General features: G+C 39.0%; 2 protein-coding genes across 2 annotated transcripts; one reads left to right on the forward strand and one right to left on the reverse strand.

Annotated features, from left to right (window-relative positions):
* The first annotated feature begins 13377 nt into the window (after positions 1 to 13377).
* LOC104116631 (probable disease resistance protein At4g33300) lies at positions 13378 to 17437 on the forward strand. The gene is made up of 6 exons (XM_009627525.3): positions 13378 to 13735; positions 14267 to 14673; positions 14902 to 15311; positions 15410 to 15765; positions 15876 to 16081; positions 16361 to 17437. The coding sequence occupies exons 1-6, from the start codon at positions 13461 to 13463 to the stop codon at positions 17191 to 17193; spliced, it is 2487 nt and encodes an 828-aa protein (XP_009625820.1). The 5' UTR covers positions 13378 to 13460; the 3' UTR covers positions 17194 to 17437.
* Positions 17438 to 20296: 2859 nt separating this feature from the next.
* Positions 20297 to 26331, reverse strand: LOC104116632 (nucleobase-ascorbate transporter 3). Its single transcript, XM_009627526.4, has 14 exons — positions 26022 to 26331; positions 23953 to 24050; positions 23688 to 23864; positions 23246 to 23346; positions 23007 to 23082; positions 22860 to 22919; positions 22599 to 22783; positions 22426 to 22522; positions 22198 to 22284; positions 22030 to 22088; positions 21463 to 21554; positions 21279 to 21356; positions 21039 to 21199; positions 20297 to 20578 (listed from the first exon to the last, which is right to left on the reverse strand). Exons 1-14 carry the CDS (start codon positions 26179 to 26181, stop codon positions 20360 to 20362), a joined length of 1650 nt encoding a protein of 549 aa, XP_009625821.1. The 5' UTR covers positions 26182 to 26331; the 3' UTR covers positions 20297 to 20359.
* Between the last annotated feature and the right edge of the window lie 1551 nt (positions 26332 to 27882).

Consider the following 27882-nt stretch of genomic DNA (forward strand, 5'->3'; position numbering starts at 1 on the left):
GAATGCTTATTTTATTATGCTTAGAGCCAAATTCCTCCACTATAAAAGGGCTTGGTTACCATTTCTGTAAGAAAAGTTGGTCTGAGGCTTACATTAGAATAAAAGTGTTATATTCTTCTACAGTAAAGAATCGTTTTCTCTCAGATTTCTTAGATTGATTCTATTTGTTGGATCCTAAGATTCATTGTTCCTGACAATTTTATCTAATTCGCATTCTCTCCAATCTATATTTACATTTCTATTTATCCTTATATTTTGTGTTAAGTTATGCCACATATCCTCGGAATTGCGTATAAATTCAACTCTATCTATTTTTCGGGTAAACAGTTTGGCGCCCACCGTGGGGCCGAGGATAACAGTGGTTATTTGATACAAATCTGAAAAAACACGCCATTGTGCTTTGCGCTTATTTTCGAAAACATCTTGAATTTCGGATCAGCTACGAATAATTACCAATCAAATGGTTTCACCGATCGATAACGAAGCCGGCCTTCAAGATGAAACCAACAACTTGGCACCTGGGGCCGGAAGGCCAATAAACAATGGCACCGAGGCTCGAATCTAAGTACCCGAAATTCGAGCCGAAATACCATTGGATGTCAATTCACAAATAGCTTTGGAGGCGAATCAGTGTTCCGAACCGGAAAGAAGCATTCAGGGCGGTACTCGATCCGTAGCCTAAGACACCCAAAACGCGGGAAAAATCGGGGCCAGCTTACGTATGATCTTCGAGATGCTACAAGCCTAACAAGTAGCGATAACTTAGCTACAGAGCCAAACTCGCGCACAAAGCAGGCCGGATTCCAATCCACTTCGAGAAGTCACCCCAGAACGGAGCCCGCCATAGTGAAATCTAACGAGCAAGAATCGGGGACTACTCCCGAAATTACTAAACTGCTCGAGGAATTCACAAAACGAGTCAAAGCCAACGACAAGAGGGTGGAAACGTACAATGCCAGGGTCGATCAAATTCCGGGGGCTCCACCAATAATAAGGGGGCTTGATTCGAAAAAATTCATACAAAAGCCTTTTTCGTCGAGTGCGGCGCCGAAGCCAATCCCCAAAAAATTCCGTATGCCCGAAATTTTCAAATATAACGGTACGACCGATCCTAACGAACATGTCACCTCTTACATATGTGCCATAAAAGGCAACGATTTGGAGGACGATGAGATCGAATCCGTGTTGTTGAAAAAGTTCAGGGAGACCCTCTCGAAGGGAGCGATGATCCGGTACCACAATTTACCGCCGAATTCCATCGATTCTTTTGTCATGTTAGTAGATTCGTTCGTAAAGACACATGCTGGTGCCATAAAGGTTGCAACAAGGAAATCAGAACTCTTCAAAGTAAAGCAAAGGGAGAATGAAATGCTGAGGGAATTCGTATACCGATTTCAAATGGAACGCATGGAATTACCCCCGGTCATAGACGATTGGGCCGTACAAGCTTTCACCTAAGGGTTGAACGAGCTAAGTTCGACAGCATCACATCGACCGAAACAAAATTTGATCGAGTATCCAGCGATAACTTGGGCAGTATACACAACCGATACCAATTAAAAATTAGGGTCGAGGATGATCAGTTGGGGGCTCCGTACGGGCCTGTTCATCAAAACAGGACAGTTACTAAAAACCAAAAGGAGATCGATAGAGAACAAAGAACGAACAGAGACCGATATCGACCGTACGTAGCAGATCGTGTGAACAACGGTTCAGCACGCAATGCAGTTCAGAACAATCGAAGGATTGATCGAGGACAAAATTCTCGGGGGCTTATGAGTAAGAGCGGCTTCGATAAATATGTCGATCCTATAGAAGCACCTCGATTATCAGAATATAACTTCAGCGTTGGTGCATCCGCTATCGTGTCAGCCATCGGACGCATCAAAGACACTAAATGGCCTCGGCCCATGCAGATCGACCCTGCCCAAAGAAATCCCAATCAAATGTGCGAATATCATGGTACCCATGGCCACAGAACGGAAGATTGCAAGCAACTAAGAGAGGAAATAGCTCGCTTATTTAACAAAGGGCACCTTCGGGAATTTCTGAGTGATAGGGTGAAGAACCATTTTAAAAACAGGAATTTTAGCAAGCAAAACGAGCAAGAAGAACCACAACACGTCATCCACATGATCATCGGCGGCATCGATACCCCTCAGGGACCAGTGCTTAAACGCACTAAAACATCGATGGTGAGGGAAAAGCGATCTCGGACTCAAGATTACGCACCCATGGGGACTTTGTCCTTTGATGATGAAGATGCAGAATGGGTCATCCAACCTCACAACGATGCACTGGTAATATCCGTACTCATGAATAAAATTAAAATTAAGTGTGTGTTAATCGATCTAGGTAGCTCGGCCAACATCATCCGATTGAAGGTAGTAGAGCAGCTCGGCCTACAATATCAGATCATACCCGCAACTCTGGTTCTAAACAGGTTCAATATGGCATGTGAAACCACCATGGGGTGAGATAATCCTACCAATAAACGTGGCCGGAACCATCCAGGAAACGAAGTTTCACGTGATCGAAGGCAATATGAGATACAATGCCCTTTTCGGAAGGTCATGGATCCACAACATGAGAGCTGTACCTTCGACCCTACACCAGGCCCTCAAATTCCCGACATCGAGATGTGTCAAAACGGTGTACGGAGAACAACTAGCCGCAAAGGAAATGTTCGTCGTCGATGAAACTAAACCAATATCCTCACTTTCGTCGATAAAAGGATCGGGCCCGGAAGGAGAACGGGACACCAAATAGCAATCACATGCATCGGCTTCAACCCAGCCAGACAACCAGAAAATCGAAGAGGATGATGATCAAAGGGTACCTCGATCTTTTGTGATTCCCGATGACTCCGATGCCACCAAATCAACAATCGAGGAGCTAGAGCAAGTCACATTAATCGAGCACTGGCCCGAGCGAAAAGTATACTTGGGAACGAGGTTGAGCCCCGAACTCAGGAAGAAACTCGTTCAATTTCTTATCGATAATATCAATTGTTTTGCCTGGTCCCATTTAGATATAACAGGTATCCCGCCAGACATAACGACGTATCGACTAAGTTTGGACCCCAGGTTCAGACCGGTGAAGCAAAAGAGAAGACCCCAGTCCGAGAGAAAGCACGCATTCATAAAAGACGAGGTAACCAAGCTTCTCAAAGTAGGGTCCATTCGGGAGGTGAAATATCCCGAATGGCTAGCCAACATAGTTGTAGTCCCTAAAAAAGGGAACAAACTTAGAATGTGTGTGGACTATAAGGTTTGGAACAAAGCATGCCCCAAAGATTCTTTTCCGCTGCCCAACATCGATCGCATGATCGATGCCACAGCCGGCCACGAGATCCTCACTTTTCTCGATGCCTATTCCGGGTATAATCAAATCCAGATGAACCCGGAGGACCAGGAAAAGACTTCATTTGTCACCAAATATGGAACGTATTATTATAATGTGATGCCCTTCGGGCTAAAAAATGCAAGGGCTACTTACCAACGCCTAGTAAATAAAATGTTCGAAGAACAAATGGAAAAATCAATGGAAGTTTATATTGATGACATGCTAGTTAAATCCCTGCGCGCAGAGGACCATTTGGCCCATTTGCAGGAAACGATCGAAATTTTGAGGAAATACAACATGAAGCTCAATCCCGAAAAATGTGCCTTCGGGGTCGGTTCGGGCAAGTTCCTCGGCTTCATGGTGTCACATCGGGGAATAGAGATTAACCCCGATAAAATCAAAGCCATCGAAGACATCGTCATCGTGGACAGCGTGAAGGCCGTACAAAGGCTAATGGGTCGGATTGCAGAGGCCGGTTCATTTCAAGATCATCTGACCGAAGTCACAAATTTTTCTCTCTACTCAAAAAGAAGAACGATTTTGCTTGGACCTCGGAGTGCCAGCAAGAATTAGAGGAACTAAAGCGATATATATCAAGCCCACCACTACTTCACACTCCAAAAATAGACGAAAAACTTTGTTTGTACTTGGCAGTATCGGAAGTCGCCGTAAGCGGTGTCCTAGTTCGAGAAGAGCAAGGTATGCAATTTCCCGTTTATTATACGAGTCGGACCTTAGGAGAAGTGGAAACTAGATATCCGCTCTTAGAAAAATTGGCACTTGCACTAATAAGCGCCTCAAGAAAGTTAAGGCCGTACTTTCAATGTCATCCCATATGTGTGTTAATCACTTACCCGCTTCGTAATATTTTGCACAACCCCGAGTTATCAGGCCGACTGGCCAAATGGACCGTCGAACTCAGTGGGTACAATATCGAATATCAACCCCATACGACCATCAAGTCTCAAATTTTAGCAAACTTCGTGGCCGATTTCACGCCAACCCTCGTACCCAAAGTCGAAAAAGAACTCCTATTGAAATTAGGTACATCGTCGGGGGTATGGATCCTTTTTACGGATGGGGCTTCGAACGTGAAAGAGTCCGGGCTGGGCATAGGTTTGAAACCACCCACGGGTAACACTATTAGGCAATTTTTTAAAACTATCAGGTTGACTAACAACGAGATCGAGTATGAAGCCATGATTGCAGGTCTCGAGCTAGCTAAAAACTTGGGAGCAGAAGTCATTGAAGCCAATTGCGACTCCTTGCTGGTAGTGAGTCAAGTAAACAAAACTTCAAAGTTCGAGAAGGTAGAATGCAAAGGTATTTAGATAAACTGCTTGTCACTTTGCACAATTACACACAATGGACTTTACGGCATGTACCACGGGAACATAATAATGAGGCTGATGTGCTTGCGAATTTGGGGTCGTCGGTCGAGGTAGATAACTCGAGCTCGGGGAATGTTGTTCAACTTTCGAGATCGGTAATCGAAGATGGTCACGCCGAAATAAATTCTACAAGCTTAACCTGGGATTGGAGAAACAAGTATATTGAATACTTGAAGAGCGGAAAACTCCCATCGGACCCTAAAGATTCCAGAACCCTGCGGACTAAAGCTGCTCGATTCACGTTAGCTTCGGACGGAACGATGTACCGAAGAACATTCGATGGACCGTTGGCAGTATACTTGGGTCCGGGAGATACCGATTATATCCTATGGGAAGTGCACGAGGGTACTTGCGGGAATCACTCTGGAGCCGATACATTAGTTCGAAAAATAATCAGAGCAGGGTATTATTGGATCGATATGGGCAAAGATGCGAAGGAATTTGTTCGTAATGTGACAAATGTCAAAGGTTTGCACCGATGATCCACCAACCCGGAGAGCAACTCCACTCAGTCCTATCCCCATGGTCGTTCATGAAGTGGGAAATGGATATCGTCGGCCCTCTGCCATCGACCCCAGGTAAAGCCAAATTCATTTTATTTATGACTGACTATTTTTCTAAATGGGTTGAAGCGCAGGCGTTCGAGAAAATAAGAGAGAAAGATGTTATAGACTTTATTTGGGATCATATCATACGCCGATTCGGGATACCCGCCAAAATAGTGTGTGACAATGGAAAACAATTTGTTGGCAGCAAAGTAACAAGATTCCTCGAAGACCACAAGATAAGAAGGATAATATCAATGCCATACCACCCCAGTGGGAATGGACAGTCCGAATCAACGAACAAAACTGTCAGTCAAAACTTAAAGAAGAGGTTGAACGACTCTAAAGGGAAATGGAGAGAAATCCTACCCGAAGTCCTTTGGGCATATAGGACGACGTCAAAATCCAATACGGGGGCGACCCCATTCTCCTTAGTATATAGGTCCGAAGCATTGATACCAGTCAAAGTTGATGAACCCAGTGCCAGATTTCGATTCGCAATGGAAGAATCAAATAACGAGGCTATGAATACCAGCCTTGAACTATCAGACGAAAGACGAGAAGCTGCTCTCGTCCAATTGGCCGCCCAAAAGCAGCGAATCGAAAGATATTATAATCGAAGAACCAAGCTCCGCCATTTCAAGCCTGGGGACTTAGAGTTAAGAAAAATCACCATCAATACCCAAAATCTGAACGAAGGAAAACTAGGACCGAATTGGTAAGGACCATATCAGGTGCTCGAGAACATCGGAAAGGGATCGTACATGCTCGGCATTATAAACGGCAAACGGCTATCAAGCAGCTAGAATGTATCACATCTAAAATGATACTACTTCTAAGATACGACCTTTCCATATTCGTTTATATTTCAAAACTGACCCCTGCAGAAGTCTGAACAAGGGATAAGATGGATCTCTCGCTTGAAAGCACGCGTTGCACTCTTTTTCCCTTAGATCGGTTTTATCCCAAATGGGTTTTTCGGCAAGGTTTTTAATGAGGCGACCAATGATCGTGCAGCATTTACAACAATATCCGAGGTCTCGCAAGAGAGTTATTTCACAACAACAGGGTTCCAATAGGAAAAATTGTAAGAGCCAAATGGTCGAAGCGAACCATGCTCATATAGATTGGCCCAAACCCAGGCGTGTAATAACGTGCGAAGAAAGTTCTCTTCTTTATCGGCATCTTATATCCAAGGAAAATTCCTCTATTTTGAGATTTATTATGCAATTAGAATTAAGATAAACTCGACCACTAAGCCTACGGGCTACTTTTATTTCGAGTTCGGACAAACACTCACTTGACCATTACGCCTACGGGCTGCATTACTTCGAGTTCGAATCATTCACTCGACTAAGCCTACAGGCTACTTTTATTTCGAGTTCAAGCAAATACTCACTAGACCATTACGCCTACGGGCTACATTACTTCGAGTTCGAATCATTCACTCGACTAAGCCTACGGGAAACTTTTATTTCGAGTTCGAGCAAGCACTCACTCGACCATTACGCCTACGGGCTACATTATTTCGAGTTCGAATAATTCACTCGACTAAGCCTACGGGCTACTTTTATTTCGAGTTTGAGCAAACACTCACTCGAACATTACGCCTACGGGCTACATTGCTTCGAGTTCGAATCATTCACTCGACTACTAAGCCTACGGGCTACTTTTATTTCGAGTTCGAGCAAGCACTCACTCGACCATTATGCCTACGGGCTATATTTCTTCAAGATCGAATCATTGACTCAACTAATAAGCCTAAGGGCTACATCGCTCCAAGTTTGAGTAAGTGCTCGCTCGGTTACAGAGGCTACGAAGTCCAAATTTGATTAAGTTATTTAAATCACTGTGAAAATATTCATAGGGCGTGAATAAAGTCCTCACAAGACAGGAAACAAAAACAGAAGCAAGTCGGCAAAAAAAGGAGATATATCTATATACAAATTTATCTGCATGAGTGATTACAACGTAAAAACTAAGAACTAAACTTCTCGGTCAGGAGCGGTCTTTTCTTTATCAGGATCCCCCCGACCTACGACCTTCTGCTTATCCCCTCCCCCCTCGTTTTCGGATCCGCTCTTGCTCCCATCATCATTATCGTCGTCGTCATCATCGCCATCAGAAACCAGAGCTTCGGCATTGGCTTTGAGTTCTTTGGCCCTTTTTATCTCTTTAGCGAGATCGAAACCACGAGCATGGATCTCCTAGAGAGTTTCCCTTCGGGACCGGCACTTAGCAAGTTCGACGACCCAATGTGCTCGAGTATCGGCGGACTCGGCTGCCTCTCTTGCCTGGACTTGGGCAGCTTCAGCATCGGCCCGATAGATGGCCACGAGCGCATCTGCATCGGCCTTTGCCTTTTCGGCATCAGATTCGGCCTTGGCAAGTACAGAGGCCAACCGAGCCTCAAGCTCCTCAATTCTTCTTGCTTGAACCAGGCCTTTTTCCTTCATTTTCTGAAGTTGAGTTTTGGACGATGATAACTGGGCTCGAGCAGTCTCTTTTTCTGCAGCAAAGCGGTCCATACCTTCTTTCCACCGCAAAGAATCCGTTCTTATCACGTCGACCTCCTCACGAAGCTTCCCAATTATCTCAATTTTTTGCTGCAGCTGTGAGACCGAACTGTTAGCTATCGTTCCGGTATCAAGCCCATAGGCTTTCAAAAGCATCATTACCTGCTCAGACAAATCAACCTGATCTCGATAAGCCTTGGCCAGCTCAGCTCGGAGGTCTTTTATTTCCTCTTCTCTCTTCCCTAAGGAAAGTCTAAGGGAGTTCCTCTCGTCAGTAGCCCGTTGTAGGTAGATCTCATATCGATGCAGCTCATTTTGGGATCGAGAACATTGTTCTCGATGAACTGCCGCTGCCTACAAAGAAACAAGAAGCGAAGTTAACGAAAAATGAACATAAAGATAGTACCGAAAAAATAATTTTAAAAGCTCACCTTATTCAAAGCCTGCCGCAATCCGTGAAAAAGATCCAATTCATCACAAGCACCGGCAACGTCCTCAATGCCGATAAACAGGTCACAAAAGGGATCTTCTTCATCATGAGGCCTGTCTAGATCGAGGGCTCCCAGAGCTTGAGCTTCCCGAATCACCCATGCGGAAAAAAGCGGGAAAGGTAGGCAAATCCTCGATTGCTGCTGCCCCAAATGAATCGCCTGGAGCATTCTCCTCGGTTCGAAGGGGTTCGGGGGCCTCTTCGATCGTATCCCCTACCCGTTGACTCCGATGAGATGCGTCTTCAATATTCGATAGTTCGGGGACTCTACCCGAATCTTTCTCCCGTATATCCTCAGTTCGAGGCGGAGCCTCATGGAGCATCATCGATCCAGCCGCTGATGAGGCATCGATGGTTCTCTTCATTCAGACCACCAGCGCGGACTCATCGTTTTCTTCTTCTTCTTCTTCATCCCTTAGGCGCAGAACGGATTCCACGGTTAAAGGAATGACATTCTTGTTCGGCTTACGAGCCATCCTCTTCTTCGGTTTTGGATCTTCGAGAATAGAGGTTCTTTTCCTTTTATTTTCCTTCACCGGCTTTGGGACAGAGGCCGAAATTTCCTCCTCATTTGACAAGGGCCTCAAAACCGCGTCTTTACCTAAACCTGCATATGGAAAACCTTAATAAAATATTTTGAAAACCACCTCGTTCAGATCATCAAAGAGTATGAGAAATGAGCTTACCGTGATTTTTGGCCTCCCACCGACCCTTTGACAAATCACGCCATAAGCGTTCGGCGTGTGTGGAGGTCGAAACAAGGGCTCGTACCCAGTTCTTGAGATCGGGAACTGCTCCGGGCATCCAGGAACATCATAAAAAGAGGAGTGTCGATGAGAGAATAAATGAAATAACAAAGTAGAAGTAGCAGCAAGATCACACTTACGTTTCATATTCCACTCCTCGGAAAAGGGCATCTTTTCAGTCGAAATCAGGTCTGAAGTCCTTACTCGAACGAACCTGCCCATCTAACCCCAGTCCCTGTCCTCATCAATACTCGAGAATAGAGCCTTGGTAGCCCGACGCTGAAGTTTTATTAACCCTCCTCGAAAAAGTCGAGGACGGTACAATCGGATAAGATGGTCGAGGGTGAACCGCATCCCCTCGATTTTGCTCACAAAATATCAGATCAGGATAACGATCCGCCACAAAGAAGGATTGACCTGGACTAAGGTTACCTGGTATTGACGACATAAGTCAATAATAACGGAATCGAGGGGACCTAAAGTGAAAGGGTAAGTATACACATTCAAAAACCCTTTCATGTAAGAAGTGATATCTTCGTCAGGGGTAGGAATTATTATTTCTTTTTCACCCTAATTGCAATCCTTCTTTAGCTATTTGAGGTACTTCTCGGTTATCGAACACATGTACCTCGATACCGGCTCACACCGGCCAGGGACCGATGAACCTTTATCGACCTTAAAATCTGAAGTAAGAACATACGCCTCGGGAACACACTCCTCAGGCCGTGTTTCTGCCGGTGTCTCATCGGCGGCACACTATGAAGATGAAGCCTTCTCTTTATGAGGAATGGTTTGTGATGTTTTCACCATTTTCGAATTCAAAGGTGAGGAATAGAAGAAAGTGACAAATATTTGGTAGAATTGAAAAGGGGCTTTTGCAGAAAGAAATCACAGATTTACTGATAAGTTGGAGAGTACGAAGAAGAACTTGGAAATTTGGAAAATAGACGATGTAAAAGTGGTAAAAGATAAAAGAAAGGGTTATTTATAGGTTCAAGCGATGGCAGTTCAGTATCAGCGGTGGCCGACCACTGCCTGACATGCATTAAATGCCTTGAAAGACTAAACCGACGGGACAGTTACCAAATGCGTCATGGTCGAACCCGATGGAAATGTCAGGTTATAATCCGATCGAGCCGTTAAAAAATCATATCGTTTCTCGCCACATTCTTTCTGAGAAACGAGGGGACTATCTATATACGATCGAAATAGATTTCGGTCTTAGAACGTCCGATCGAGTTCGAATGATGATCTATCGAAGTAAGATCCCGAAGGTAGAACAAATTAACCTCGAACCCGGGGGGGCCGATCTGTGTCGAGTTCGATATCATTATCAAGCTCGAATCGAAATCGAACCATGATGCAGAGTAGATCTATCATGCTGACAATCTAGAGACCAACCAATATTGACCTCGAATCAATTCGAGGCCTCGAGCCAGGATCGGGCTCGAACCAAGATCATGAGCTCGAGTCGAAATCAAGCTCAAACCAAAATCGATGGTTCTAAGCAAGATCGAGCTCGCAGACAAAAATCGTTGCAATCCCACTAGAGAGAATCTTGGCAGAAATTGTGGAAAAGCTGACTTATCATGGGTCTCCCACTGAATGCTTATTTTATTATGCTTAGAGCCAAATCACTCCACTATAAAAGGGCTTGGTTACCATTTCTGTAAGAAAAGTTGGTCTGAGGCTTATATTGGAATAAAAGTGTTATATTCTTCTACAGTAAAGAATTGTTTTCTCTCAGATTTCTTAGATTGATTCTATTTGTTGAATCCTAAGATTCATTGTTCCTGACAATTTTATCTATTTTGCATTCTCTCCAATCTATATTTACATTTCTATTTATTCTTACATTTTGTGTTAAGTTACGTCACATATCCTCGAAACTGCGTATAAATTCAACTCTATTCATTTTTTGGATAAACAGGTATATTATAAAAAAAAAATATAAATTTTATATACTTTTATGATTATCGAAAATAAATAGTTTCGGTCACTTATCTTTGTCCAAATTTCATAGCAGAATTGTCCCACATTGCCAACTTTTTCGAGTGATTTTAGGACAATGCTCCTAAAATCAGTAGCCTCAACTAAGATGGGCCATATCACCGTGTTGACCGGGTCGGTCTATCCATGGACCCAGCATCCAATAATAGAAGTCTTTCCCCGATTTCCATTGATTAATAAAATCTTGATTCAGACTAATTGTACTTCCTTTGTTCTATTTTTAGTATCTTAATTTGACTCGAACCAATTGTTCAAGAAATGGTATATTTTATGCAATATTTTATTTGAGATATGTATGTTAATTGTCGAAATTTGTATGCTTAGGCCGTGCTTAAGGAAAGAAAATAATACATTGACAGGAGTAAAAGAAAAAGTCTCATTGTGTTACATTCACTGAGAAACTTTTTTAAGGAAGTTATTTTATTATTGTATTGCGCTATGCCTATGAAAAATATTCAACGTAAGTTCAAAGTTGATTACTTAAGTAGGAGTATTTTTTTTCCCGTCAAAAAAGGGACTTAGAAATAAATAACAATGTAAACACAGCTTTTGTTTAAGAAAATAGAAAAAAGCAGAAGAATGTTAGGAGTAATATATCGATCCTTCTAATTATAAAAATAATAATAAATAAGACCTAAAAATAGTACCACTGTTCCAAAATAAAAACAGAACCTGTTAAGGTTATACAAATTTCTTTTAGTGATCTATAATTTATTAAATCTCATCGATATATTAGCTTATACATAAACTATTACGTTTCAACTGTATAGTACATCCAGCTTCTTTTGTAGACATAGTTTTTCTTGTCATGGACTGCCATTTAGTTGAAACATAGGTATATGCAAGGGCCGGGCTACAAAGAGAGAAGGTTTTTTTTTTCGTAGAAAAATTGTATTGTGTAAGAAAAAAATAGTTATAGAATGCGAATCTCACATCGACAATACAAAAAATCAAGTCTTAGACTCTAATTATAAGTTTTAAAGTCGCGCGAACCTAGACCCAAAGCGAATAATATTACTAGTACTCTGGTAGGTTGTGCTGTTACATATGATATTAAAGCCATGCGTGTGAAAGTTCGTGCTCAGTTTTTTATTATTGCGGAATCATGCCAATGTCTTAGAGTTTTGGACGTAATAATTTGCGATAGAGCTGTAGTTGGTGATATGATTACGGTTTTTGCGTCTCAAAATTAGTAAAACTATCTGATATTAGTATCTCCTCAATATCGAGTTTATTGTGTTGGATTGGAGATTAAAAAGGAGAATCATCCGAAATATTTCAAAAGTAGCAGAATACTGATGAAAAATTACAGAATAATATATGGCCCCGTCGTCAACTATAGTATACTCAAGTTTGAAAATTTTATCACAGGAAGACAAAAAGCGCTGTCCTAAATAACTGGAAAAAAGTACCATAGTGTGGGACAGGACAAATGTCCTAATTAAGTCTATAGGAACCTTGCCTAGTTGCCTTCTTTTTCTCATGTTTAAACTTTATACTATAAACATCTTCTTTAACAAACAGAGTGTCTTTTTTCTTCTCGTGGACTCCATTTTGTTGAAATATAGGCATATGGAACTATGGGAGAGACAAAAATTGGATATTAACTTTTCAATTTTGCATTCTGACTGTGGACTTAAAAAAATTCAAGCTCAATCATGGCAATATACTCTAATCTTGGATGTGATTTTATTTTCCCATAGACTTGCAGTTGTGGTAATCGTGAGAGAATAAGTCAGTAAAATATCTCAAGTTCAAATATGATCATAATTGAGCTTATTGTTTTCTTCTAACACATTTTTGTAAGTAGGAATCAACAGTTGTTTTAATATATCTTTCAAACACATTTTATATCGAGATATAAGGGATAATATATAATTTCTCAGTTACTTTCTAATTTGTTAAAAGAAAAAATGACACATCATTCTTTAATAACTTTAAACTTGTTATTTTAACTAAAATATCATGGCACAGTTCAGATCACAAGTTTTAAAGGTACTTTTGTTACGTGCTAAATTTATTTTTCTTTCTCAAACTCCAATCAATTAGACATGGCCTTCCAAAATAAAGTGAAAAAAATAATAATTTTGAGTTCCATTTGTTATACCCATCTTTATTTCTCATAAGTTGTTTAACTATATTCCTCATATTACCTATTCTTTTTTCCCAAAATTTAACAAAGTAATATTGATTTTTAAATTTTTTGAAAAAGCAACACAACACAAATTTATCCTTTTAATTAACAAATAAAATAAAAATTGACAGGGTTAAATTTGTCATTTAATAAAACCTCACGAGGTAGTAGACTAGTACTAGTAGTAGTTAATTACAACTCCATAACAATCACTCAAACTTCTAGCTCTTCAAAACAAAATGTGAAAAGATCAAAATAACCACCAACTCCCAAGTTCCCAAACATGGCGGTAACGGACTTTTTCGCCGGCGAAATCGCCACCGAACTCCTAAAACACCTCCTAGCCATAGTCCGAAAATCCACCTTCTGCCGTTCAACCGCCGAGCAGCTCATCGTCGACATTAACGGTCTCCTTCCAATCATCCAAGAAATCAAACAAACTGGCGTTGAACTTTCACAGACACGTCAGCGTCAGCTCGATGACTTCTCGAAGATTCTACAAGATGGGTATGAACTTGCCGGAAAAGTTCTCAACTCTGGCCGTTGGAACGTCTACAGGTGTGATTGTCTCGTCTAAAAGCTTAAGCTGTTAAAAAGATTACATCTTTAACTGTTTAATTATAAAACGTCCCCTCTTATATGTATGTGATTCTTATAAGCCAAACATCGTGAACTTGTTGAATTGCGTGACCATCTTAAGGGTTGAGAAGGAACACGGCGTTTGGACATAAGAATTGTAAAATTCCGAAAAATAATGTTTTTTTTATTTGAAAATTAGAGTTGTTTTTGGACATAAATACTATTTGGAGCTGTTTTTGAATTTTTTTTGAGTGATTTGAAGTGAAAATTTTGTAAAATAGCTTTTTGGAAGGTTTTCAAATTTTTCGAAAAATTCCTGAAATTCATCCAAATTTGAAATTTTCATTGACAAACACCGATTCCGAAAAAAGTGAAATTTCTTTTATGGCCAAACGGGCCTTTGAACCAAGACCTCTTGCCTGCTTGATATCTTATCGAATTGTGTGATCATCTTAAGCTGTTAGAAAGAAAAACTTCTAATTATTTAATTATATTATGGCTCGATAACAGGAACCTACAGCTGGCAAGGAAGATGGAGAGGCTGGAGAAAAGAGTAGGGAGGTTCATGCAAGTTACAATGCAAGCTCATGTACTAGCTGATGTTCATCACGTTAGGTTTAATATGGAACAGAGATTTGATGTTCTTGAACATAGGCTTAAAGCTATAAAGATTGGAGTTGACGACGGTGGTGGTGGTGGAGGGTGTTTAGGGAAAGCTGTGAAAAGAATGGAAGAGGATGAGAAATGGTTTGAGTATAGTTTTGTAAGTTTAGGTGCTGGGATTGAGTTGGGGAAGAGGAAAGTGAAGGAGATGTTAATGGGTAAAGAAGATAGGGGTGTGTTTGAGATTTGCGGAATTGGGGGTATTGGCAAGACCACCTTGGCTAAAGAGATTTGTAAAGATGATCAAGTTAAAAGTAAGTAATTACTCCCAAAAAAGTTTCTCATTTCTCTTTGTTTAGTCTTTTGTATTGCTGCTTAAACGGAGTGGAAAAAAAGGTAGAAAACTTTATTGGCTATCAACTCTAATTTATCAGGTGAATTCTAAATACAAATAAGACATTTGATTTTGCATGTACATGACTCAATCCAAGAACAGAAGTTATTGATTAGACTATAGTCTAAAATTTGTCATGTTTTTCCAGGTTATTTCAAGGACAAGATTTTCTTTTTCACTGTTTCTCAATCTCCAAATGTGGAGCAATTGAGGAAAACGATTTGGGAAAACATATCAGGGTGCAATCTTCACAGTTATGGACGTGCGGAGATTTTGCCCCAGTGGAACCTACAGTACCAATGGAACTCGAACTCTACAGTCCCTGTACTCTTGATTCTTGATGATGTTTGGTCCCTCTCTGTGCTAGAGCCGTTAATTCTCAAAATTCCCGGCTGCAAGATCCTAGTTGTGTCGCGCATTAAGTTCCCTCCATCGGTTATTGACTGTGTTTATGATTTAGAGCTATTAAGGGAAGATGAAGCTATGTCCTTATTTTGCCATTTTGCTTTTGGACATAATTCCATTCCGCGTGGTTTCAATCATAAGCTTGTCAAAAAGGTATTAGTAATATGTTTTTGGCAGCATATCCTTTTTCTTTGCGAAAACTTCTACTTATACTTAAGCACTAAGCAAACTAAAGTTTTTTGAATTTTTAGGTTGTGGAGGAATGTGAAGGGCTTCCGTTGGCACTTAAGGTCATTGGATCTTCATTAAAGGGAAAGCCTGAGATGTTCTGGACAAGTGCGAAAAACAGATTATCACAAAGCCAACCTGTCGGCGAGTCTCATGAACTGCAGTTGCTTGAGCGAATGAAATTGAGTATTGACTGTTTGCCTGATAAGGTGAGAGAGTGTTTCCTCGACTTGGGTGCTTTTCCAGAAGACAAAAGGATTCCTCTTGATGTTCTAATTAACATGTGGGTGGAGCTACATGATATTGATGAGGAAGAGGCTTTTCACATTCTTGTTGAACTTTCAGACAAAAATCTTCTAAATCTAGTGAAAGATGCACGGTAAGAGGAAACTTAAATCTTATGAAAAAATCATTTAATTTTGTTAGAAGGTGATTTGTTATGGAAAAATCAATATGTTGATAGACTTCAATGTGTTGTTCATGTGGTAGAGCTGGAGATATGTACACCAGTTACTATGAGATATCGGTGTCCCAACATGATGTCTTACGAGACCTAGCTATTCATGTGAGCAACCGTGGGGATGTAAATCAGAGAAGGCAATTGGTCATGCCGAGAAGAGATACAAGGTTGCCAAAAGAATGGGAAAGAAATATGGATGAACCTTTCAACGCACGAGTTATTTCTTTGCATACAGGTATTACTGAACCTCGGCCATTACTGATAGCATTATAATGACAGTTAGTCCTTGTGTAGCCAGGGGCGGAGCTAGAAGCCCGTATACGAGTTTAGCTGAACCAAGTAGCTTTTGCTCAAATAATGTATTTGTGTTTAAAAAATTCATTAAATATAAACTTAAAATCCAGTTATTAGCACTTGAAGTAGTCGTTTTGAAATTCAGAACCCATTAAAGTGAAATCCTGTCTCCTCCTGTGTGTAGCAGCAAAAATTCTCTAATTCCTTCTCTTAACTTCAGATGAAATGAGAGAAATGGACTGGTTCAGAATGGATTGCCCGAAAGCTGAAGTACTGATTCTCAATTTTTCGTCATCTGAGTACTTTTTGCCTCCTTTCCTGGAAAACATGCCTAAGCTAAGGGCATTGATAGTCATAAACTATAGTGCCTCCAATGCAGTTCTTCATAACATGTCGGTCTTTGGTAATTTAACCAACTTGAGAAGCCTTTGGTTTGAGAAGATATCCGTCACTCACCTGTCCGACTCCACAAATCCTCTCAATAACTTGCGAAAAATATCACTAATACTTTGTGACATGAAAAACAACCTAGATGAATCATTTGTAGACCTCCCTGGTTTGTTCCCACAGCTCTCAGAGTTCACAATGGATCATTGCATCAACTTCAATAAACTGCCGTCAAGTATTTGCCAGTTGCATAAGCTCAAAAGCCTTGGTATCACTAATTGCGATAGTCTTTATGAACTTCCATCTGATTTAGGTGAATTACAAGCTCTACAAGTTTTAAGGATATACGCCTGCCCGCATCTAAAAAAGCTTCCTCCCGGAATTGGTCATCTGGTAAACTTAAAGTATCTTGACATTTCTCAATGTATTGGTTTGAGATGTCTCCCTGAGGCTATCGGGTGCTGCAGAAACTTGGAGAAAATTGATATGCGGGAGTGCCCTCAAATCGAGAGTTTGCCAAGCTCTCTGGTATTTCTTGAATCGTTGAGTTGTGTAATTTGTGACAATGAAGTTTTTTGTCAGTGGAATGATGTTGAGAAGGCTATCCCAGGTCTCTGTGTACAGGTTGCTGAGGAGTGTTTCACTCTTGATTGGCTTTCTCAGTAGCCAGTTTCCTTATTCTATTTTTCCCCTTGGGGTTTCTTGAGTAAATTTAGTAAGTTTTTTTGTTTTTGTTTTGCGCTAGTAGAAGCACGACGAGGACTGTGTCTGTTGTGTATCTGCAGGTTGCTGAGAAGTGCTCTATTCTTGAGTGACTTCCTCAGTAGTCAGTTTTGCAGTTCATTTTCCAGGCTCTCTTGTAAATAGTATATATTGATATGTAAATAAATAGATGGACTACATCTCAATAGTTGATCTTTGCCTGTATTGGAAACAAGATAACTACATATAACCGTCCATAAGAAATAAAGTTATAAGGCAGGTTACTTACTATAACAAGCTCAAATACGTGGATAGCGTAATTTTTTTTTTAATTTTTTTTATATAAGTTAATTTCGGTGTAGTAACTAGGTTAGTCCACATTTTATGACAGTTATCTTTGTTTGATCCGAAAAGAAGATCTATATAACAGTGCCCTTTACAGTTTCACTACACAGTCATTTCCACTTTCCCGGAAAGCCATGAATTTACTGGTTTTTCTTCTGCTAAAGAAAATGAAACTTTGCTAAGCAGATAAAAGCAAGTTAGAAGCTCATCAACACACACACAGAGACGGACACAGACACGACGTATACACATAATATAAGTATATACGTTTAGATAGAGTTAGATATATTAGAATTCACTCTCCCAACTTAGAACGCAGATTGTCTAAATTCTGAATAAACGGCAGTGTAACTCTCACAGTTTTGTTTATGAGGAAAAGGAGGACTGTAGCAATGAATAAACTGATGCCAAAAAGCTAAACATGAATCAATTGAGTGCTATCAGTGAACAATATAGCTAAAAAGTCATTGACGCCATATCCGAAATGAATTCTTGAGAGTCATAATCAACACTCTGTACGGGTTCATGAACCAAAACCAAAATAAAAATAAAAATTGAAGTAAACGTGTGGACCCTCTACTTATTATTATCACTAAAACTGTGAAAGTAAAAGACAATATTTAATATGAAGTTCATGAAACCAAACACGGAATTAGTAAATCAAATGTGGGGACACTTTGCTAGTTTTTCTTCAGCTTCATCCTTCAGGTGATAGGGAAAGAAGTGAGGTTTGTTCAAAGAATTTGATAAATTTTCCACCCAAATTTGGTAGTGTTCACATCCGACATATGGCTTTCAATAAATTTCTCGAATCTTGACCATAGGCGTTGAACACAAATGTCATTTTAGATAACCACTCTTTTGTGACATCCTTTTCTTAAATCGAACTTCATAGATTTCCAGATATATTTTTCCACCAAGTTTGTTATAGCATTTAGGCAAAATACATACTTTGCCCATTGAGCTTGTTTCCAAATACCTCTTACACATCTATTAAATACGAGAATAATATTACATACCAAAACTTTTAAATGTGTGTCAATTACACAATACTTTAGTTTTTGACCATATTTGCTTAGAAATTGCTATTACACGCGCCAATCAGCATTTGACACGTGTCATAAATCGAGAAAAAAAAATTTAAAAAAAAAACTCTTCACCCCACCCCCTCTCCTCATCTTCACAAAGAAAAAAATACAGAAAAGAAAAAACCCCGCCCCCTCCTCATCTTCCCAACCCCATCATATTCTCCACCACCACCATACTACCACCACCCTTCCACCATTAACAAGTTTTAATAACATTCATCACAAATCCTTATACAAATTTCAAATTCAAGCTCAAACCCAAAGCTTCAAATTTGTTAATGGTATTTTTTGAATTTTATCAAAATTAATCGTTTGCATATTTTTAGTAAATTTTTACTCAACAAAAATCACGAATTCAAATTAATTTTCTAGGTCATGGAACACCAAAATCAACAAGACCCGACTAAATTTTCAAGCTTTTTCAAAAGGCCAATAATGGTGATTTTTACAAGTCCCAATAGTTCCTAAATCACGAATTCAAATTAATTATCTAGGTCATGGAACACCAAAATCAACAAGATCCGATTAAATTTTCAAGCTTTTTCAAAAGGCCAATAATGGTGATTTTTACAAGTCCCAATAGTTCCTAAATCACGAATTCAAATTAATTATCTAGGTCATGGAACACCAAAATCAACAAGATCCGATTAAATTTTCAAGCTTTTTCAAAAGGCCAATAATGGTGATTTTTACAAGTCCCAATAGTTCCTAAATCACGAATTCAAATTAATTATCTAGGTCATGGAACACCAAAATCAACAAGACCCGATTAAATTTAAGCTTTTTCAAAAGGTCAATAATAGTGATTTTTACAAGACCCAATAATTCCTCTTTTCTTCTTCCTTTTCTTTTTCTTCTTAGTCATAAGGGTTAGAGAGGCCAAAAATGAGGGAATGGGGGTCGGGGAAGAAGATGAAACGGGAACCGGGGGGCTAGGGTTTGGGGTTGGGGAAGAAGACATGTGTTATATTTTTTTTTCTTTAATTTAAAAAGAAAATAGTTAAAAAAAGGAAAAAAATTTAATTCCTCTTTTATGTGTAATACATGCCTGTGACACATGACAAAAGAATTGTGTAATTAACACACTTATAAAAATTTTGGTGTGTAATACTATTCACGTGTTTAACAAGTGTATAAGGAATTTGAGTACAAGATCGATGGGTAAAATATGTATTTTGCCTAGCATTTATTATTGCTTTTGGTTTAGGTGACAACTTGTCAAATATACATTTACAGGAATTAGCTTATTGAATCTCTGAACAGTATATGAGAATGGACAACCAAACAAATATACCGTCTATAGTTGTAGAAGCCTCTATAGCAAATACTTCATACTTTCCCGGAACCGAGAATCTTCGGAAAAATCTCTCCATTCACAAAGTAGAAATAAGGTCTGCATACACACTACCCTTCCCAAACTCACTCACGTGCATATACTATTGTTGTAGTTATATAACTTAAATCCATAAACTAAAGTTTACTCAATAACATGAGAAATATAAACAGAAAGTGGTGAATGCCATGCCATCCTATTGGCTATATATGAATCATCTAAACTTGCAGGCCTCAAATGTCTGATGTTTACAAATTTCAGGTGACAAGAATTGAAACGAAAAGAAAAAGGGCAAGGCTGGGAACTAAAAAGAAATTTTGTCATACACCTTGATACAGTCATATACATGGATGTATAAGTTATATCACAGAAACCTACTTGGGATGTACTCATGAATTCTAAGAGGGTAACTATAAAACTCATCATTTCTGCTATCTCCCTTTCTCCTCTGGAAAGGAACCAACCAAGGAACACCTCTATCGTCAACCGAGTGTCTCGCTTCGAGCGTGTTGTCTACGAACGTCCCGACAATTGTTGCAACAGTAGGAGGTGAAGAGAAGATTGTGTTTAATATGTCATTGAACTGCATTAAACATGGGAGAATTTTAACTTTCTGCCTATCAATGAGTTAAATTTCTATACACCACGGTGTAAAAGATGTCTCCACAATTAGGTCACTTATAAGGTAATTACAGGTGCATCTTTTATAAGCATTAATTCCTAATCTAGTAAAGGCAGCCCGGTGTATTAAGCTCAGGCTATGCGCGGGGTCTGGGAAAGGGCTGGACCACAAGGGTCTATCGTACGCAGTCTTATCCTGCATTTCTGCAAGAGGTTGTTTCCATGGCTCGAACCCGTAATCTCGGTCACAGGGCAGCAACTTTACCAATTATGCCAAGGCTCCCCTTCTAATTCCTAGTCTAGTAAAGATGATAATTGAACTGCTATTATTATAGGCTAAAATGAGTGAACATAACTAGATCCATTTTCAATTGCATGTCAACAAATCATAACAATGGATGGTGTGAAGTTATGTTTCTTACCCAACCAGCTGGAGTTCTAACAGGTCCATGACCAGCAATATCTGTGTTCATAACAAAGTATTGGGGTATAGATATACCAAGGAATAGAGAGATTCCGAGCACGTAAATATTCCGCATGGAGTTTTTGTTAGCGAATTGGATAAAGGAAATACCAATAGCAGCTGCAAAAAAATTTACTTCTCAAGTTACTGTTAATAAGATTACAAGAAGATAAAAAAGCTAAGGGAAAAAAGCACTCACCAACTATACCATATAAGATACAGTAGATAGCTGCAAATATTGGCAAAGGAATTGAAGCAAAGAATGCTCCAAATTTTCCTGGACAATAACTTACGTTAGTATTGTTAGTTGGAAAACATACTTAGGGATGAAGAAAGCAAAGGGGTCGGGTGGGGGAGAGAGAGAGCGAGAGAAAGAGCCAAACCAAATATAGAGAAGAAGATCATGAAAGCAGTAGAAATCTGAACAACTCTTCTACTCCCAACACGAGTTAGTCCGAGAAGGCCGACATTTTCACTGCAGTTTTGTAGCATCTATAAATTAGGCGTGAATGCCACAACATTAAACGAAGAAAGTATCATGGAAGAAAATATCTATCCCTCAGATGGTACTTCTGGAAGGATACTTTTAGTCTTTTACGTCTTCAAAAAACTTATTAAAAAAGAGGAGGAGCCTTGGTGTAACCGGTAAAGTTATTGTCATGTGACCAGGAGGTCACGGGTTCAAGCCGTGGAAACAGCCTCTTGCAGAAATGCAGGGTATACACTTGTGGTCTGGCCCTTCCCCGACCCTGCCCACAGTGGGAGCTTAGTGCACCGGGCTGCCCTTTAAAACTTATTAGAATACTTTTTTGGGTGATAAATAACTAGTCAAAATGGTTTGCAAGGGGGAAGATTAAAAATTTGCAAAGGCCAAGAAAGTCTATGAAGAAAATTTATCAACTGAACCAGAAGACGCTTTGCGTTAAATCAGGAGAGAAATTAACCCTTACACAGATGCAGTAGTGCCAACAACAGCACCAAAGAACCCATCAAAGAGCTGGCCTAAACCCTGGACAGAGCAAAATGAACCACTTTTTTATGCTGAAAATTTATCAGAGGGCAAAAGTAGAAGAAAATTGTAAAAAGGGCATTGTTGAATCACTTGGTGGATGAAGCACCTGTAGGCCAATGCTTCTACTCACTACATGTGCTGGCGGGGGTGTCGCCCCTGCAAGCCTTGATGCAGCGTAAAAAGTTCCTGTTGACTGCAAACAAATATCGGAGGTATATATTAAAGAAATCATAATGACAACAACTCCTATACTAAATCTCATGCTTCTAAAAGAAAAAATTTAATTCAAAGACTTGGCGGGGGGGATTAAATTTAATCAAAATGACAAGTGAACCTCTGCTGCTGAGACAAGTGCAGCACCCATCATTCCAAAAACACTGCTAGCTCTGAATATGGGAGTCCCCCACTGGAAAGGGTAAGGAACTTTGATCCTACAGGCAACCAAACATACACGTCAGCAGAAGATAGAGGCTGAAGACATTGTCATTATTGTATCCAGCTGAGTACCATGGAGCCGATTGCAAGAGGAACGAACGGTCAATTCGGCAGCTAAGCTCAGTTCGCTCCTTCACATGGTTGTAAGCACCGGCAACAGTAAGAATAGCAGCAAAAGCCCAGATAAGCCCAATGCACAAGAGCAAAGCAAACCTTTCAAGTATAGATTGGGCAACTGGATGAACACGTTGCATATACTGCAAATACATTACAATCTTATAGTAAGTTGAAAGGATTATCACTAGAAAAACTAGTCAATGAATAATATATTACCTGCTGGGAAATGACAAGTAGAATTAACATGGGTAGGCCAATCTCTATACAGTCACCCACCTGATCAAATCATAGGATCATAAATAAAACTGGATGACGTTTATGCAACTCTCGACCAACGAATCTTTTAAGAATGCGGGACATTACCTGAGGAAAGCCCCTACCAAACAAACCAAGACCTACAACACAGACAAGTGGCGTAATGACAATAGGACTGAAAAACCTGTAGGCAAAAAGAAGGGCATGTGATTCCTCCATCACAGAAAGTAATAAAGTGATGAAACACAAGTAGAAGACAATCCAAAGACAGAAAGACAATTCCAAGATTCTAAGACAGAACTAATGGTATTTGTAATAAGCATTTAGAAGCAGAAAACACAACTTACCTTGTAAGATTTCCCCAGGCTTGGCCGTATCCAAGTATTATGTTGATAAAGGAAGACACTATCAACGATCCTTGAATAGCTCTCATAGTGTGCTCGAATCTCTACAAGCAGCAATAAAAGGGTAATGCATCAGAAATATCATCAGCAATTGTACTAAATCTCTACAAGATCCAACATTCAATATCAAAGAATTAATATCAGAGTACTAAAGCTAAGGTGACTATGATGTAAACGGAACCTTGTTTCAAGAGTAGTCAATGATCTTAAGAGAAATAAACAAGACCAGAGAAGATGAGCAATCACTCTTCTAAGCAAGTGTTTCTGTGTAATCAAGTAAAAGGGGGACAAGCCTACTAAGGGTTGAGAAAATAAGGAAAAACAGATCCACAAAATATATTATACAAGTAATAGAGATAATACCTACACAGTAAACTTTATTTACCTGATGCTCACTTCTGAAATTACCGTCAGAGAGATCGTTAATGACCGACAGTGCTGATATGATGTAAGCAAATGACGGACCCATCACAGTGGGAAGTCTTGTGCCGAAAAGCGTTTGCAGAAGAGTATTCACTCCTGATGTGAAAAGCAAAGATTGGATAACTCGAGCTTTGTCACCCTATGCACGAAGTTAAAGAGCTCATTATGTCAATATTACATTGAAATGGGATCTCCAATACTCAACGAGGGAAATGATGAAGATATACCGGACCCCCACCCATCTGAGGTACCAGCACGGTGGCAATCATTACTGTAGTTCCAAGCATAACTATGTAGTGTTGGAAAGCCAGCAAAACAGTTTGTGCTGCAAAATGTGGAATCATGCAACTGATTAGAGAAAAAAGACCAAAAGTTATGGAATCTGTAATTCATTTACCACATGTGGGAACTTCAAATCCTAAAATCGTTCTGGCCACTATTTTCTGGAATTCTTTTATTTTCTTTGTTATATAACAAAGTAAAAAGTTCCTAATTGACAGGAACAAGAACTGCATTACAAATAATTAGAAGTGAATCCGTAAATGCCACATCAAATTATCCATGAGAGTTTCCAAATTCGTTCAAAAGTCATTTAATTTCCTTTGAGTGGTCCACATGCAGCATAAACAAGGAAACTGTAAACCAGGTCTTATTTCTCAATATGAGACCTTTATTCTATCAAAAGGTGATGTTGAGGCAATCTTGCAATGGTTAAGAGGATTATTCGTCTTTACCAGAACCCAATCCACATAATTTTAGGTTTCTCATGGAGAGTCTCCAGCTCCTTTTGGTTGGGAAATCATTTATTGTATGATCGCAAAGTTTATAGTAGTCTTCGAAAAGAAGTTCAATACAACTCAGTCCCCCATTAAACAGTTTGATTCTTAGTCTTCAGATGATATACAGCTTCCCCGAGAAAAAAAGAGAAGAACATGCTTCAACTCCACAGCAACAAAAGCATTTTTACTCGGAGCAATCTCAACTCCAAACTCTGGAGAAACGGGGAGCTTTATATGATTTTGATTCCTTCACCTGATCGTTGTCATAAATGCATAACCATCAAGCAACTTACATGAGGGGGTCATTGCACTGCCTCGGACACTTGAGAAGTTAGGATGAATATTAAGTGATTAAAATCTGAATTGGCTTTTCCTTTTGACAAGTGACTGAACTAGAATTCAGCTGAACTTATCTTTTTCTCCCCTCTCATCCTTTCAATTACTCACTGTAATCACCTTAGCATGATGAATGCCCGTGCGCTATTGGGCTTGTGTCCATTTTGTAATTCTTTCTTTTTTGAAAGGTGTTGGCACTCTCGTCTATCTAATCTTTGGCTCATCTTAAGAGCTCTAATTAGATAAGTATTATTCATTGTGCCATATTACAAAGGGGCAACCAACTTGCATCAGCAACCATTTACCCAACCATGCAATGTCCATTCCAAAAACAAATTCGCCAACAATCACACACGAAAGAGACTCTTCATTGAGAACATAGCATTGGCTCAATCAATGGATTGAGGAGCCACACGACACCCCTTCGTCGGAAATTACACTGTGTAGCGAGGTAATTTATTTTTACGTATATATACCACATATTGACACCCCTTGGCTTCTTCATGGATTTACTTCTTTATATTTTGATCCCCTCAATGAAAATACTCACTCCGCCACTGTGCTCAATTAGCAACAATATTGGGGTATTTTGATCAATCTTATCTCACTGCAATCGGCCCAAGGAAATCTCCAAGTCATGAACTATAAGTAACACCAATGAGCTTTTAATTTATATTCTACAACTTACTCCATAATTGTTTTTGTTAAGCTTTGAAACTTTCCTGGGGTTCTATGACAATCTTGGCCAATCTTCATTAGGCGATAATCTTTCTTACTTTACTATAAACTAAAAATTATAACCTCTCTTTTTCATAATTATCTCCGGATAAGAGGAAACAGTGACTAAACTTGCAGAGAATTAGAATCTAATTTTGTACCAATTAGACCCAAAGAAAAGAATTGAAAAAAGACTACTAAAAAAAGCTCAACTTTCTCCAAGATAACAATACCACTCAAACTCCAAAGGTCAGAAAACTAAAACATTTACAGAATAGAATCTTGTTCTGCAAAAACGTTACTTTCAATAACAATACTTTTAAATTTTAAAATTCACCCCAACCAAAAAATATTATTTAAAAAAACAAACTTTACAAAAAGAGTGTGTTAAATTTTCATCTTTATCTTTTTGGTATGGCACTTTTACTATATAAATAGTTAAAAGAGAGAATCAGAATACTAACGCCAAGAAGGATTAGAGTGTATGCAGTAGTGAAGCTGAAGGAGTTGCTCCGCAGGAGGAAAAAGTGGTCCTCTGGCAGAACCAAGTGGCATTGCTGGTGGCGCCGCCGCCTGTGGCGGCGGTGGCTGGTGGCTGTGGTCATGATTGTGAGTCTCCCCCATAATTCTTTTTCCTCTTTCTGCTACTCTCTACTTTACAAATTACAAAAGAAACTACAAAAATGGAGTTTAATTAAAGGACACCTTTCTAACTTAGATTTCAAGAATCAGGACCGACATGTGACACTATAGAGTATAGACTGGGAAAAAAAGGAAAGTACACTATAGAAATACTAAAATTGAAAATGAAATCTGAGCTTAGTGTGTGTGATGCGTATAATAAATTGTGACTTTTTCTAACGAGCATTAATTACTATAGAAAATGAAATTTGAATAGCCAGATCAGATTGGGATCAACTTCTGCAACATGCTAGACACTCAGATTATTGTTATTTTTATTGGTATTTTATACTGTAATATTTTGTGTGTGTGTGTGTGTGTTTCTTTTTAATTTTTCTGACAAGGGTGAAAGTGAGAGAAGAGTGTAGGGATAAGAGGAAAAAACAGAGGGCGGAGATAATTTTCAGAAAGGGCCAAAAAGAGGAGGGAAAAAAGATCGTTAGATTACGTTAAACGTAAAACGGGTTAAGGTTTTTTGATAGTTTCGAGGAACATAAGAGGGATGGGGGGACATCCCACGTGGGTCCACAAATATCAATGCGCTAGCTTACAAATACCCCTTGACTCTTCTGTTAATTACAGTTTTGACATTCTTTGGCTCATTGTACTAGAGTGGTAATGGGTACTAAAAATATATTTATTTATTTACTAAACAAACGAAGGCAAGACATAAATTAGAAATGTTATTGAATATTAGTAATTTATTACTATTCAATAACAATTCTAACAATAGTGTTGCAAAATTTAAATTTAACATTTTTTTTTACAAATGCTATCTTAGTTGAGTTTTCACTTTTTGCTTCTTAACTTTGTAAAGAAAATAATGAATCTTTCTTTTTGTTCCAAAAAAGACTAATTGAAACTGAAGTTTCAAAATTAACTTATTCAATTTTCAGTGTAGAATTCGATTATTAACTCTTAAATTTGTTGGAATATATTACAAATTAAAATTGAATAAAACATATTATAGACTAAAACTTTATATAGCTAAAAATATTTTAAACGGATGAAAATGTCATATCAATGGGTATATTTACTCTTAAATAAATAAGTGTGTCAAATAATTTAGGATAATGAGAGTAAGATAAGCTTCTTCTCATTTTTTTTCTTCTTTTTTTTCAAAAACCAATAAATGGGAAGGGAAATTGAAAAAGAAAAATAAGAAGGGAGGAGAAAATATTTTTGTTGGTATATAATACAATAATCTCCACTTCACTTTCTTAATAAAAGGATCACGGATTGCATATTATGATTTTAAAAAAATTAATTAGTTTGATAGTGGAACTATGAAAATGGTGTATGAGGGTGATGGTGTAAGGAGAATATAGGGGGGCCTAAGGGCAATAATTAAAGCCAAGAAAATGAGAATAAAACAAACTAACAGCTTGTGATTTCAACTTTTTTTCCTATAAAGTGTCTGCCATTAACAAATAAAGACAAGGCAAAAATGTCTAATAACCTTATCATCTCCTCAGCCAACTCTTCCATCAAATTCTCATAATACCAACCTTAACAAAATTACACCTTTCTTTCTCTCTATTATCCAATATTTCATTTGATATGACACAATCATGATATAAAATGAACAGAGAAAAAGAGAAAAATCAAAGAGAAATAAAGCAGACATGTCTCTTCATGGAAGGG

Source organism: Nicotiana tomentosiformis, chromosome 4, assembly GCF_000390325.3.
Source record: "Nicotiana tomentosiformis chromosome 4, ASM39032v3, whole genome shotgun sequence".
NCBI classification, from domain to species: Eukaryota; Viridiplantae; Streptophyta; class Magnoliopsida; order Solanales; family Solanaceae; genus Nicotiana; species Nicotiana tomentosiformis.

What these genes read in the sequence shown, in the direction of transcription:
- LOC104116631 (XM_009627525.3), top strand. Translation starts at nt 13,461, where the DNA reads ATGGCGGTAACGGACTTTTTCGCCGGCGAAATCGCCACCGAACTCCTA. An exon ending in GGCCGTTGGAACGTCTACAG is followed by an intron (nt 13,736 to 14,266) that starts GTGTGATTGTCT and finishes GCTCGATAACAG; the next exon opens with GAACCTACAGCTGGCAAGGA. An exon ending in ATCATAAGCTTGTCAAAAAG is followed by an intron (nt 15,312 to 15,409) that starts GTATTAGTAATA and finishes TTGAATTTTTAG; the next exon opens with GTTGTGGAGGAATGTGAAGG.
- LOC104116632 (XM_009627526.4), bottom strand. Translation starts at nt 26,181, where the DNA reads ATGGGGGAGACTCACAATCATGACCACAGCCACCAGCCACCGCCGCCA. An exon ending in TTGGTAGGGGCTTTCCTCAG is followed by an intron (nt 22,920 to 23,006) that starts GTAATGTCCCGC and finishes TGATTTGATCAG; the next exon opens with GTGGGTGACTGTATAGAGAT. An exon ending in GTTGGCACTACTGCATCTGT is followed by an intron (nt 21,555 to 22,029) that starts GTAAGGGTTAAT and finishes ACAAAACTGCAG; the next exon opens with TGAAAATGTCGGCCTTCTCG.